Source organism: Adiantum capillus-veneris, chromosome 6 (assembly GCF_014529385.1).
Source record: "Adiantum capillus-veneris isolate H3 chromosome 6, ASM1452938v2, whole genome shotgun sequence".
NCBI classification, from domain to species: domain Eukaryota; kingdom Viridiplantae; phylum Streptophyta; class Polypodiopsida; order Polypodiales; family Pteridaceae; genus Adiantum; species Adiantum capillus-veneris.
In genome coordinates, this window is record NC_140936.1 from 116920508 (window position 1) to 116936513 (window position 16006).

Below are 16006 nucleotides of genomic sequence, written 5' to 3' on the forward strand. Positions count from 1 at the left end.
CTCTACAATGCTTGGACTTGCTGACGATGTCGACGACGATGAGGACGACGACGAGACGGGCTGAAATCTGAAAACGCCAATGGCTGAAAACTGCAAATCTTTATCTGCTGAATTCTGACTCTATGTCGGTGACGATGTCGATGGCGACGATGCGACGATGACGCGCTGAAAACGCAGATGCTGAAATTTGCGTTTTCCGGGCTGAATCTGCAAACTACGTTGGATTTGACCGTGCGGCGAGGATCTGTTGCGGGAAGGTGAGATCTGCGAGGTACGGGACTTGTTCTGCGATGTCTAACTGCTGAAAACTGAAAACGCTGGTGCTTAATGAGGTCTTGTCGTGATGGAACTGCAAAACGCTGGTGGTTATGTTGCTCAAAAATGCTAGGGCTGATCTGTCTTGTGGTGGGAATCTGCTAACACTAGGGTTGATCTGCTGTCGCTTGTTGCCGAGTTGTCTTGCCAATGCAAAAATGCTAGGGCTGGTCTTGATCCAAAAACGCTAGCTTCTTTGCTGTGATGCAAAAACGCTGGGGCATCTTGGGGGGTCATGCTGAGAAGTTGCCTGACGAACACCGGATTCCTGCTGCCTCTTCTGTTGTGGAATGCTAGCACTAGGTTTGCTTATATATTCACTTAGTGAAATTGCCCTACCCAGTTCCTAACTAGTGGCTATAGATGGGAGACAGCCTGTATCAGGAGACACGATCAGAGCACAGAGGGCGGGGCTCAGGAGGAGTGGCAATGTTATTCAAAGAGGAGTTGCAGCCATTGATACATATAGCCCATAGGGATGAGCAAGCTAGGTGCATGTGGGTGAGATTGAGAGCAGAGATGGACAGATATCTTTACATTGCTATTTGCTACTTTCCCCCGAGTACGTCAGTTTATGCACCACCCAGAGGACAGTCTCCCTTCTCTATTTTGGATGATGACATATGGGAGTTCTCTAGAGATGGTGACATCATCATTCTAGGGGATTTCAATGCTAGGACTGCCCATCATTAGACAGTATTTTATGATACTTCAGAGGAGATGCTGAGAGAGTGGGATGTTGCAGAGACGGGCCTATCCAGGCTATCATAGGATGGAGAACACACTGAGTATGGACGACACTTGATAGACATGGGGACTGCACATGGATTGGCCATCTTGAATGGCCTACAGAGATTTCCCGATGCGGGGGGTTTTAATGCTTTCCACATAGACATGGAGCCAGCACAGTGGATTATGTCATGGCACAACAGAGCCTCATCTCTAGTATCCAGGATCTCACGGCTGGACCCAGACCTGTTGGTGTGGCAGTGGACAATGCTCTTGTGTCGTTGACAATCTCTTTTCAGTTTAGTGTAGCACACAGGCTACGGGCAGCAGCCCCTACTCGCTACACCTTCACACGGGAGACGGACTCTGTATACATAGATGGGATCTACAGACCCCTGTGCACAGAGGAGCCAGGGCGACCTCTGGAGGAGCTTACTATTATACTGACACAGACACTATATGATGCAGCAACAGAGGCATACCCACATACCCAGCTTGAGCAGAGACGCCGTTCGGGGAGCATGCCCTAGAACAGTTGGTATCATGAGGAATGCCGAGACACTAGAGCTAGACTTCAGAGGGAGGTGCTTTTGGGGGACATCACTCACAGACAGTCACATATTGACTTCCGACGTCTAGTGCGGCAGAAGAAGAAGGCATTTTTGGCTCGCCTAGAGCAGGATCTATACCAGCTATTCTTGCGTCAAGACTCACGTGAGGCATTGCGGCTCTTTCATGAGCACTCACCCCCCCCCCCCCCGCCATCACTTCTACAGAGGCTTGGGGCCAGTATGCATCATCTCTGTACACAATTCCTAAGCAGCCCCCCCTTCCCGACCCCCCCGATCCATGCCCACACACATGTGCTTTTTTCACCGTTGAGATGGTGAGGAAGGCCATTGGCAGGATGAGGTTTGGGAGAGCATATGATCATGATGGCTTAGTGGCTGAGCATTTCACGCACGCAAGAGATTTACTAGCAAAACTTCTAGCAGCTATGTTTAACTGTGCCATGTGTGAGGGCTTGCCTGATACTTGGAGCCTATCTACTATTGTACCTATCTTCAAGTCGGAGACCCTATGGAGCCTGGGAATTATCGCGCTATCATGATTGGACACACATTGGCACGGTTGTACGCATCTATTCTTGAGCAACAGCTGAGTAGATGGGCAGAGAAGGAGGGGATACGCGCAGCTGAGCAGGCAGGTTTCAGGAGGGGTTTTTCTATTCTTGACCATATCTTGACACTCAGAGCCATCATTGAGGAGGGTAGATCGTGTGGGAGACGGATCTATTGTAGCTTTGTGGATTTCCGCAAAGCATTTGACACAGTGCCCAGAGGTAGATTGATGCGCAAATTACAGCAGATGGGAGTACCCACAGAGCTCATTTAGGGGGTCATGGCATTATACAAGTCAGTAGTGGGGCATGTACGCACCTCAGAGGGTCTATCCACACCGGTTTACTCCACTATTGGGGTGAAGCAGGGCTGCCCGCTCTCTCCTACTCTATTTGGTATGTATGTGGATGAGGTTTTTGACTACATTGAGAGAGATGGTGATAGAGGTGCACAGCTGGCAGGGACATGGATTCCACTATTGTTATATGCTGATGATATTGTGTTGATCTCCGACTCTCCGGAGGGGATGCAACGTCACTTGGATGCTTTGCATAGGTTTGCCCAGGAAAGTGGTTTGTCCGTCAACCTTGGTAAAACCAAGGTCATGGTATTTAATACCACCCCGTAGTGGATCAGGAGGTCAGCGCCCGCATTCACATATGGCCAGGATCATCACGGGAGGACAGGCCGCAGTGATGGATGGGGGGACATGGAGAAGCCTCTGGTCTCTATGATCTCGCGGCTCATTAGAGACAAGGCTTCAGTACCACGTGCTATTGTACGAGCAGAGCTAGCTGCCCCCCCACTAGTGGTTGAGGCGCTCACCAGATCTGTCTCCTTCATACACTGCATGTGGGAACTTCCCAGAGACAGATATGCACGCCTTGCACTTGAGTCCTCTCGACAATTAGCCATGCAAGGAGATACAGCATGCTGGTATGGGGAGATGACATCATGGTTTCAAGCGCACGGGTTCAGCATAGACAGATTGTCTCCCTTCCAGTACTCACTGGATGCGCCCTCTCTGACTCTTACACAGTCCGAGATCACCAGGCTCATTCGCAGGACTTGACTCAGTTAGACACCAAGAGGACATGGATATAGCCAGCATAGAAGCTGGGCACGAAGATGGCTTTCTACAGAGAGCATCTCCTCCAGCTTACGGAGGATGGTTTTGTGAGGAGGCCCAGATACATGGACACCCACTTGTCTCATGGGATACGATGTGCTATTGGCCAGATATGCACATCTTCACACCAGCTCGGATCGAGACTGGGAGATACAGCGGAGTACCAGCAGAGGCCAGGACATGCCCCCTGTGTGACATCGAGCCTGAGACAGAGTTGCACTACACATGCCACTGCCCCGTCTACTACGAGATATGAGGCCGTTTCCATTGCTTGTTCAGAGAGGGCTTTGGACCATTCTCTAGAGTCATGCGGTACGAAGATCAAAGATGCCTGGGTTTGTTTTTGCTCGAGCTGCGCAGACACAGAGAGAGCCTGATGAGAGGAGAGACTAGCCAGTCTCAGAGACAAATCACAGACTTCTTTAGAGATGCCACTGGACTCTCGGAGGAGTTACTACCACAGTAGAGCTCGTCGCCTTACACCAGAGGCACACGGATCGATCGAGCGACTGTGTTGGGGAGATCCAGACGCCCACGACTGCGGAGGACTACACAACATCGACGGAGGCTGCATCAGAGGATTCGGATCACTTTGGCTCGACATGCACGACGCCCGGTCAGACTACTGACCATGGAGGAGATTGATGAGATCCGCCAGCGACCGATGCTGGATCTCCTGTGATCTAGCTATCCGAGCTAGTTGTTTAGCTGCTTAGTTCACACCTAGCAGTTCAGGATTCTACAGTATTTTTTTTGTCATTTTGTCATTATGTCATCTTGTTACTCTTGTTACTCTGACTTTGTATCAGATCCACCACATTGTAAACTTTCTAGTCTCATAGGTCACTTTGGCCTTTTGAAGACGTTAATATAACATTTCACAAAAAAAATTTAGGACATCACAAAAAATTGCAGAAATTGAATGCGCCATGTATGCTTAATGCGGGAACATGTATGCATAATACGGATGCCCGGGTGCGTGTAGATCTCCGCAACACTTCGTCTCGTTTGTTTGTTTGTTAGTAACGCCCAGCCATGAGGAAGCAAAATGACAAGCCCGACCCCTTAGAGGACACAATCCAAAAGTGCAAAGAAGAAATGGTCGATACCATTAACAAGATCAACCGCCACCTATTAGGTACAATTAACCTACTCGAAGATCGTGTTCTGACCCAAGAAAGCAAGATCATTGCATTGGGTGATCGTGTGACGGCCCAGGACGAAGAGATTGCGTCACTCAAGAGGGAGCTCGCCGAGGCACGATCAAAAAATACACTTGAAGAAGGAGAATTGCAACCTTCAGTAATTGAAGAGCTCAACACGATCAAAGAACAAGTGCGAGCCATCAAAGAGGGGGAAGAGCAGCACAAAGAATTGATGACCTCTTGGGTGGACGTTATCACCAAGACTCAACAGAAGGCAGATGAGGCAGAGAATGGATTGAGTTTGCCAACAAGGGGAAAAGCAAGGAAACAACAACGTTCACATCCAACATAATTAACCTGACACTAGAAGAGGAGCAAAGAAGGTGTGTGCGCTCTCTACATGTAAGAATTTGCGGCCTTAAAGACAAAGATAATGTGGACGAAGAGGTAAAAGAACTCATGGCTTTGATGGGGGTTCATGAGCCGATGCACTCAAGAGCATGGAGAGTAGGCAACAAGAAAAATGGGAGCAAGGGGGAAACCTCGAAAGAAAGGGCACTCATCCTTTGTTTTCCCTCCATAGGACTTTCTGAAGAAGAGACCAACTCTTAAGAAAACGGGCATCTTTCACGGGGATGATCTTACCCTCTCACAGATCGCTCATATGCAGGAGGTAATGCCAGAGATTAGAACGGCAAGGGAAAAAGGTAAGATTGCTTTTTACCTTGATGGAAGAGTGGTGATATTGGAGTCACGCCCACATGACGGTGTGAGACTTTATGGGACCACACTCAAAGAAGTTGCTACCTGGAATTGTAATGGATCTATGCGTCTTGATGTGGGTGCTTTTGAGGAAAGTTTTAGTGGTAGAGACATCATCTTCTACTCTGAGACACATCAGGCCCCTGGGCAGACTATGCCTCACATTAGTGGATACAGATGGGAGACCGCCTGTAGACAGGAGACACGATCAGAGCACAGAGGGCGGGGCTCAGGAGGAGTGGCAGTGTTATTCAGGGAGGAGTTGCAACCATTGATACATATAGCCTGTAGGGACGAGCAAGCTAGGTACATGTGGGTGAGACTGAGAGCAGAGACAGACATATATCTTTACATTGCTATTTGCTACTTTCCCCCGAGTACGTCAGTGTATGCAACACCAAGAGGACAGTCCCCCTTTTCTATTTTGGATTATGACATCTGGTAGTTCTCTAGAGACGGTGACATCATCATTTTAGGGACTTCAATGCTAGGACTGCCCATCATCAGATAGTTTTTTATGATACTTCAGAGGAGATGTTGAGAGAGTTGGATGTTGCAGAGACGGGCCTATCCAGACTCTCACAGGATGGGGAACATACTGAGTATGGACGACACTTGATAAACATGGGGACCGCACATGGATTGGCCATTTTGAATGGCCTACAGAGATTTCCTGATGTAGGGGGTTTTACATGCTTTCCACACAGACATGGAGCCAGCACAGTGGATTATGTCATGGCAAAATCCGAGCCTCATCTCTATTATCCAGGATCTCATGGCTGGACCCAGACCTGTTGGTGTGGCAGTAGACCATGCTCTTGTGTCGCTGACCATCTCTTTCTAGTTCAGTATAGCACACAAGCCACAGGCAGCAGCCCCTACCCGCTACACTTTCACGCAGGAGACAGACGGTGTATACATAGCTGGGATCTACAGACGCCTGTGTACAGAAGAGGCAGGGCGACCTTTGGAGGAGCTTACTACTATACAGACACATACATTACATGATGCAGCAGCAAAGGCATATCCACACACCCAGCCTGAGCAGAGATGGCGTTCTGGGAGCATGCCCCAGAACAGCTGGTATGACGAGGAATGCCGCGAGACTAGAGCTAGACTTCAGAGGGAGGTGCTTTTGGGGGACATCACTCACAGACAGTCACAGATTGACTTCCGACGCCTGGTGCTGCGGAAGAAGAGGGTATTTTTGGCTCGCCTAGACCAGGACCTATACCATCTATTCTTGAGTCAGGACTCACATGATGCATGGCTTTCATGAGCACTCCCCCCCCCCCCCCCCCCCCCCTCTTCCCCCGCCATTACCTCTACAGCGGCCTGGGGCCAATACGCGTCATCTTTGTACACACTTCTTGGACAACCGCCCTTCCCCGACCCCCCCGATCCATGTCCCCACACATGTGCTTTTTTCACTGTTGAGATGGTGAGGAACGCCATTGACAGGATGAGGACTGGGAGAGCATATGATCATGATGGCTTAGTGGCTGAGCACTTCATACATGCCAGAGATCTACTGGTAGAGCTTCTAGCAGTTATGTTTAACCGTGCCATGTGTGAGGGTTCGCCTGATACTTGGAGCCTATCTACTATTGTACCTATCTTCAAGTCAAGAGACCCTATGGAGCGTGGGAATAATCGCACTATCATGATCGGACACACATTGGCATGGTTGTACGCATCCATTCTTGAGCAGCAGCTGAGCAGATAGGCAGAGAGAGAGAAGATACGGGCAACCGGGCAAGCAAGGTTCAGGAGAGGCTTTTCTACTCTTGACCATATCTTGACACTCAGAGCCATCATTGAGGGTACATCGCATCAGAGACAGATCTATTGTAGCTTTGGGGACTTCCTCAAAGCATTTGACACAGTACCCAGAGCTAGATTGATACACAGATTACAAGAGATGTGAGTACCCATAGAGCTCATCTGGGGAGTTATGGCATTATACAGGTCAATAGTGGGGCATGTACGCACCCAGAGGGCCTTTCTACAGCGGTTCACTCCACTATTGGGGTGAAGCAGGGTTGCCCGCTCTCTCCTACTCTATTTGGTATGTATGTGGATGAGGTTTCTGACTACATTGAGAGAGCTGGGGATAGAGGTGCACAGCTGGCAGGGACATGGATTCTACTATTGTTGTATGCTGATGATATTGTGTTGATCTCCGACTCTCCGGATGGGATGCAACGTCACTTGGATGCTTTGCATAGGTTCGCCCAAGAAAGTGGTTTGCCTATCAACCTTGGTAAAACCAAGGTCATGGTATTTAATACCACCCTGTAGTGGATCAGGAGGTCAGCACCCGCATTCACATACGGCCAGGAGATAGTGGAGTATACAGATGCTTACACCTACCTTGGAGTGGTTTTCAATGGAAAAGCATTTTCATTGAGGAGAGCAGCAGAGACTAGACTGACTAGAGCCCACGCAGCATTGAGCAGATTGGAGAGGATGTGTTCACATGTTCAATTTCAGGAGGCTCGGACGAGGCTCTGGCTCTTTGACACTTTGGTGGCCTTTGCATTGCTCTATGGAGCTGAGATTTGGGGACCGTCCTTGGACCATCACGGGAGGACAAGTCGCACGGATGGAGGGGGGGACATGGAGAAGCCATTAGTCTCTATGATCCTGCGGCTCATTAGAGCCAAGGCTTCAGTACCACGTGCCATTATCCGGGCAGAGCTAGCTGCCCCCCCATTAGTGGTGGAGGCGCTCACCAGATCTGTCTCCCTGCATGGCTAACTGTCGAGAGGACTCAAGTGCAAGGCGAGTATACAGCATGCTGGTATGGGGAGATGACATCATGGTTTCAGGCACATGGGTTCAGCATGGACAGACTACCCCCTTTCCAGTACTCACTAGATGTAAGGTGCAACAGAATTGAATGTTTGTACTTTTCTCAAGATGAGTGCTCCGAAGTGTGCTCAAGGGTTCCTTTTACTTACGGAAGGGAGAGCCTTCCGTTCCTTTAGTGAGAGAGTGCAATGGGCACAAACAAAGTGATGAACACTGTGCGTGAAAGTGTATGAGACTGAGAGATAGAGAAGAGAATACGACACGAGAGACGACGTAAAACCCTCCTCCGAAGGCCCCACTCTCTATGGCGAGAGCGGTCTACTTATGATTGCACAAATCTCTACAATGCTTGGACTTGCCGACGACGATGAGGACGATGTTGAGACGGGCTGAAATCTGGAAACTCTAAGGGCTGAAATCTGCAAATCTTCTATCTGCTGAATTCTGACTCTATGTCGGTGACGAGGTCGATGACGACGATGCGACGACGACGCGCTGAAAACGCAGATGTTGAAATCTGTGTTTTCCGGGCTGAATCTATAAACCTTGCGGAATCTGACCGTGCGGCGAGGATCTGCTGCGGGAAGGTGAGATCTGCGGGGTTCGGGGGTTCTTCTGTGGTGTCTAAAGGCTGAAAACTGAAAACGCTGGTCCTAGGGCTGATTCTGTCTCGATGATCTGCAAAAACGCTGAGGTTGTGCTGCAAATCAAAAATGCTAGGGCTGAATTTGGTTCTGTTGTCGCCGGTTGTTCTGCAAATGCAAAACGCTAGGCTGATCTGCTGTGTCGTGATGACGCCGGGGCTGATCTGCTGTGCACAAAACGCCAAGGCTGATCTGATGCAAAAACGCTAGGTCTTGGGTGAGAGAAAACGCCAGAGTTGTCGCGGGGGTTGGTCTTGCTGAGAAGTTGCCTGTTGAGCAAGGTGCTCCTACTGCCTCTTCTACCAGAAAGTGCTAGCACTAGGTTTCTACTTATACAAACTTAGCAAAATTGCCCTACCTACTTTGCAACAAAAGTCACTTAAAAATAATAAGTGAAAAATGTCAAAAATAGGGAAAAGAGACCTATGCACTATAAAAATGCTACTGATGGGATATGACTGGAATATGATGGTCATGCTGTGTGCAACCAGAGGATATGCATCTAATCGAAGTGTTTGGACATGCACGGTCTGTGAACATACTCACAAAAGTGCCAGATCACTTCCTTTTCTAGACTGACTTGACTAAACTGAACCCTGATCATGCTGTAGCTTGTCCACGGACACATATGGTTGGATGTGTCACGTGACACTAGATGCACCCTCTCTGACTCTTACACAGTCCGAGATCACCACGCTCATCCGCTAGGACTTGACTCAGCTAGACACCAGGAGGATATGGATACAACCAACACAAGAGTTGGGCACGAAGATGGATTTCTACAGAGAGCATCTTCTCCAGCTTACAGAGGACGGTTTTGTGACGAGGCCCAGATACATGGACACCCACTTGTCTCATGGGATACGATGTGCCATTGGCGAGATACGCACATCTTCACACCAGCTACGGATCGAGATTGGGAGATACAATGGAGTACTGGCAGAGGCCAGGACATGCCTCCTGTGTGACATGGAGCCTGAGACAGAGTTGCACTACACATACCACTGCCCCGTCTACTATGAGATACGTGGCCGCTTCCACTGCTTGTTCAGAGATGGCTTTAGACCACTCTCCAAAGTCATGTGGTACGTGGATCAGAGATGCTTGGGTCTGTTTTTGCTCGAGCTGCGCAGACACAGAGAGAGCCTCATGAGGGGAGAGGCTAGCCAGTCTCAGAGACGGATCACAGACTTCTTTAGAGCAGACACTGGACAACCGGAGGAGCTACTACCACAGGAGAGCTCGTCGCCTCACACCAGAGGCACACTGATTGACTGAGCAACCGAGTTAGGGAGACCCAAACGCCCACGACTGCGGAGGACTACACAACATAGACGGAGGCTGCATTAGAGGATTCGGATCACTTTGGCCTGACATGCACGACGCTCGGTCAGGCTATTGACCATGGAGGAGATTGATGAGATCCGCCAACGAGATCCGCCAACGACCGATGCTGGATCTTTTGTGATTTAGCTATCCCACTTAGCTGCTTAGCTCACATCTAGCAATCTAGGATTCCATAGTATTTTTTTCTGTCATTTTTTGTTACTCTGACTTTGTATCAGATCCACCACATTGTAACTTTCTGGTCTCATAGGTCACTTTGGCCTTTTGAAGACGTTAATATAACATTTCATTTCATTTCTCTCTCTCTCTCTCTCTCTCTCTCTCTCTCTCTCTCTCTCTGCCTAGCTATTTGCTACTTTCCCTCGAGTACATTAGTTTATGCATCACCCAGAGGACAATCCCCTTTCTCTATTCTGGATGATGACATATGGAGTTCTCTAGAGATGGTGACATTATCATCCTAGGGGACTTGAATGCTAGGACTGCCCATCACCAGGCAATGTTTTATGATACTTCAGAGGAGATGCTAAGAGAGCTAGATGTTGTGGAGACGGGCCTGTCCAGACTATCACACGATGTGGAATATACTGAGTATGGGCGACACCTGATAGACATGGGCACTGCACATGGATTGGCCATCTTGAACGGCCTACAGAGATTTCCTGCTGCGGGAGGTTTTACATGCTTCCCACACAGGCATGGAGCCAGCACAGTGGACTATGTCATGGCACAACCGAATCTCATCTCTAGTATCCAGGATCTCACAGTTGGGCCCAGACCGGTCGGGGTAGCAGTAGATCATGCTCTGGTGTCGATGACCATCTCTTTCCAGTTCAGTGTAGCACACAGGCCACAGGTAGCAGCCCCTACTCGCTACACATTCACACGAGAGACGGATTCTGTATACATGGACGGGATCTACAGATGCCTATGCACTGAGGACTTGGGGCGACCTCTGGAGGAGCTAACTACTATACTGACACAGACATTACATGAGGCAGCAGTAGAAGCATACCCACACACCCAACCTGAGCAGAGCCGCCGATCAGGGAGCATACCTTAGAACAGCTGGTACGATGAGGAGTGCCGCCAGACTAGAGCCAGACTTCAGAGGGAGGTGCCTTTGGGGGACGTCACTCATAGACAGTCACAGATTGACTTCCGACGCCTGGTACGGCGAAAGAAGAGGGGTTTTTTGGCTCGACTCGAACAGGACCTATATCAGCTATTCTTGAGTCAGGACTCGCGTGAGGCGTGGCGGCTCTTTCATGAGCAATCCCCCCCCCCCCCCCCCCCCCCCCCCCCCGTTATTTCCTCCGCAGAGACCTGGGGTCAGTACGCATCATCTTTGTACACAGTACCTGGACAGCCGCCCCTCCCCAACCCCCCCGACCCATGCCCACACACATGTGCTTTTTTCACCGCTGAGATGGTGAAGAAAGCTATTGACAGGATGAGGACTGGGAGAGCATATGATCATGATGGCTTAGTCGCTGAGCATTTCATGCATGCCAAAGACCTACTAGCAGAGCTTCTAGCAATTATGTTTAACCGTGCCATGTGTGAGGGCCTACCGGACACTTGGAGCCTATCTACGATCGTACCTATCTTCAAGACAGGAGACCCCATGGAGCTTGGGGAATTATCGCACTATTATGATTGAGCACACACTGGCACGGTTGTATGCATCCATTCTTGAGCAACAGCTGAGTAGATGGGCAGAGAAGGAAGGAATGCGTGCAACTGGGCAGGCAGGGTTCAGGAGAGGCTTCTCTACTCTTGACCATATCTTGACACTCAGGGCCATCATCGAGGAAGGCAGATCTCATGGGAGACGGATCTATTGTAGCTTTGTGGACTTCCGCAAAGCTTTTGACACAGTACCCAGAGCTAGATTGATGCGCAGATTACAGGAAATGGGAGTACCCACAGAGCTCATTTGGGGGATCATGGCATTGTACAGATCAATAGTAGGGCATGTACGCACCCCGGAGGGACTCTCTACACCGGTTCACTCCACTATTGGGGTGAAGCAGGGCTGTCCGCTCTCTCCTACTCTTTTCGGTATGTATGTGGATGAGGTCTCTGACTACATTGACAGCGATGGGGATAAAGGTGCACAGCTGGCAGGGACATGGATTCCACTTTTGTTATATGCTAATGATATTGTGTTGATCTTCGAATCCCCAGAGGGAATGCAACGTCAATTGGATGCTTTGCATACGTTTGCCCACGAAAGTGGTTTGTCTGTCAACCTTGGTAAAACCAAGGTTATGGTGTTTAATACCACCCCACAGTGGATCAGGAGATCAGCACCTACATTCACATACGGCCAGGAGACCATGGAGTACACAGACGCTTACACTTACCTTGGAGTGGTTTTTAGCGGACCTACATTCTCACTCAGAAGAGCAGCAGAGACCAGACTGACCAGATCCCACACAGCATTGGGTAGATTGGAGAGGATGTGTTCGTAGGTTCAGTTTCAGGAGACCCAGACGAAGCTCTGGCTCTTTGACACCTTGGTGGCTTCAGCATTGCTCTATGGGGCTGAGATATGGGGACCTTCATTGGATCACCACGGGAGGCCGGGTCGCACAGATGGATGGGGAAACATGGAGAAACCTCTCGTCTCTATGATCGCGCGGCTCATTAGAGCCAAGGCATCAGTACCACGGGCCATTATCCGAGCAGAGCTAGCGGCCCCCCCACTAGTGGTGGAGGCGCTCACCAGATCAGTCTCCTTCATAAACTGCACATGGGAACTTCCCAGAGACAGATATGCTTGCATAGCACTTGAGTCCTCTCGACAGTTAGCCATACAAGGAGATACAACATGCTGGTATGGGGAGATGACATCATGGTTTCAGGCGCATGGGTTCAGCATAGACAGGCTGCCACCATTCCAGTACTCATTGGATGCACCATCTCTCATTCTTACATAGTCGGAGATCACCAAGCTCATCCGCCAAGACTTGGGCATGAAGATGGCTTTCTACAGAGACCACCTTCTCCAGCGTACGGAAGATGGTTTTGTGACGAGACCCAAATACATGGACACCCACTTGTCTCATGGGATATGATGTGCTATTGGCTAGTTACGCACATCGTCTCACCAGCTGCGGATTGAAACTCGGAGATACAGCGGAGTACCAGCAGAGGCCAGGACATGCCCCTTGTGTGACATGGAACCTGAGACATAGCTGCATTATACATGCCGCTGCCCCGTCTACTATGAGGTACGAGGCCGCTTCCATTGCCTGTTCAGAGAGGGTTTTAGACCACTCTCAAGAGTAATGGGATACGAAGATCAAAGATGCCTGGGTTTGTTCTTGCTCGAGCTGCGCAGACACAGAGAGAGCCTCATGAATGGCGAGGCTAACCAGTCTCAAAGGCAGATCACAGACTTCTTCAGAACAGACACGGGACAGCTGCAAGAGCCACTCCCACAGCAGAGCTCCCCCTTGTCTCACACTAGAGGCACACTGATCGACCGAGCGATTGAACTGGGGAAATCCAGGCGCCCACGATTGCGAAGGACTACACAGCATTGACAGAGGCTATGTCAAAAGATGCGGAGCACGCTGGCCAGGCATGCACGACGCCCGGTCAGACTACTAACCATGGAGGAAATTGATGAGATTCGCCAACGACCGATGCTAGATCTTTTGTGATTCAGCTATCTCAACAAGCCGCCCATTTTTGCTTAGTTTTTTGCTTAGCTCACATCGACCAATCTAGGATCCCGTAGTATATATCTTTGTTTTACTGTTGTTAGGTTATTTTGTTACTCTGACTTTGTATCAGATCCACCACCTTGTAACTTTCTGGTCTCATAGGTCACTATGGCCTTTTGAAGACGTTAATATAACATTTCATTTCATTTCATCTCTCTCTCTCTCTCTCTCTCTCTCTCTCTCTCTCTCTCTCTCTCTCCCCCCCCCCCCCCCCCCCCCCCCCCCCCCCCCCCCCCCCCCCTCTTCACGGATGCGTGCGTGTGGGTGTGTGTGAGCGCACTCATAAAAGGAGGAAAATGGTATAACCTTTCTATCACCCAAGTGTGGTAGATTGGTTATGCCATTTCCCTCTTGAATAACAGGTCTTGAGTTCAACTCTCCCTGTCGGATAGATATTTAAGGTCTCTTGGGATAGTTAAACTACTCTTCTTCTTTTTCTTCTTCTCTTGTGTTCCATTGTCACCAAATTTTGCGTTGCACTTCAACAAAGAGATGTTATTATAACTTTTTTTCTTTCTTTCTTTCTTCTTCCTCCATTCAGAAAGTTCATGCCTACTGATTGCCATGGAAAACCCCATTCAATGACTAGGCAATTTTGACTGTATGCATGAACAAGGCAGGTTCAATTGCAGTGCTTATTATGGACGTTTGCCTAAATTAGGGCCTCAAAGGGCATTATGGACTATTCAATTCAAAGTTTATTAATTTATTGGTTTTCAGTACTGTGAAAATCTCTGTGGCATTGAATTCCTCACTCTGAAAGGAGATTGGATCCCTCGGGTAGAAATGTGCATCATTTTCATTAGGAATCTCCAAGTTTAGTTGAGAGTGATACTGATGATGTGCAGAATGAACTAATGTTGTGCTGACAAGGAATTAAAACGTACACAGGGTGCTGAAGGATTATTGAGCCTGGCGCGAAAGTGCGTGCAGTTGAAACTGCCTGCGGAGGCTGATCAAATGCTAGATCTTTTGTTAGCCATTCTTGGGGAGGACACAGAGGTAGCACAGATTGTCTCTTATTTTTTAGGTTGATCAAAAGATTATATTCCTGTCAGCCTTTTTTGTGCCCTTATCAATTATGCAAAAGTTACTGCATTCAGATCATCTAACAAGCTAAGAGGTAGAGTCTGCTGGTGTTTCTATTTATATTCTTTCTGCTTCTTGTTGACCTTGCCTAAGCCATTCTTTTCTGCTTCTAATAGCTTTTTGAAGTTCTCTGTCAGTTTATTTTGTTCACTGATATATGTTGCATCATAGATCATAACTAGTAATGTAGAGTCTTTTGAAAAGAGATTGTTTAGATTACAAAACTTTTTCTTTGAATGCCATTAATACAGTACCAACAGCACGAAGAGAAGGGAAGGCATCAAAAGGTATTTGGAAAAAACATCATTGTTTAGAAAAATTTGGATTTTAAGTTTGAATCCACTGGAGACACATGCTTCTGAGGAGGTGAGCCTAATCATTGTGGAATAAATGGACTAGTGCTCTCTCCATGTGGAGCATATACTCTGGTGGCCTCTTTTGCTTTGCAGAAAGAAACATGAATAAAATACATGGAGTAACTGACATGACTCTACATTTGTTCACGCTTGATCTTGCGCTTTCTCCAGATTCAGCTAGGTATATCTATCGATAAGATGGTTCCACACTTTGTGAAGCATGTGAATAATATATACCCAGACGTCTAAAATTGAGTGAGAGAATATCGTATCATATGTGCATCTGTCTTCCAATATTATTACAAAATTTGGGAGTCACGTTGCTTAAAATATTAGCATGTCTCTCAGTTACCTTTAGTGCATCCATGAGGTGCTGCCATTGGATTGATGGCTTTCTGTTTTTGGACTTATTTTAGAAAGCAGAAAATATTGCCTCCTTTAAGGTAAGAGTATCTGGGGGAATCTCTATGCTTAGGTTGCATTTAGGAATTTGTCTTTGTAGAGACTTTTAAAAGCGAGAGTGCACAGCAATATCAAAATATTGAATATATGAATAAACCATTGTCACATTATCAATGGAAGAAAAATGAAGAGTAATAGAAATTACTCCACACCAGTCAAAGATGGAGCCCAAGTAGAAAACTGGAGCCTCTCATGCTTTTTCATCTATTTCAACGAGTTTGGTGGATTTTATGTTGCTGGCAGTCGGGCAGCTTAAAACATGACTTGGAACCTTACACACTCACTTAAACCATCAAAAATTGCATCAAAAGAACTTGGGAGTTGACGGGCTTATCACCTTGCCGCTGTGCATATCT

At 48.3% G+C, this 16006-nt stretch overlaps 1 protein-coding gene across 1 annotated transcript in view; it reads left to right on the forward strand.

Annotated features, from left to right (window-relative positions):
- Nucleotides 1-16006, forward strand: part of LOC147456133 (nuclear pore complex Nup85-like protein) — a 58228-nt gene that overhangs the window by 35633 nt on the left and 6589 nt on the right. The window contains exon 9 of the mRNA XM_086514681.1: nucleotides 14635-14745. Within this exon, the coding sequence (XP_086370807.1) occupies nucleotides 14635-14745 (111 nt within the window). The remainder of the gene's footprint in view (nucleotides 1-14634; nucleotides 14746-16006) is intronic.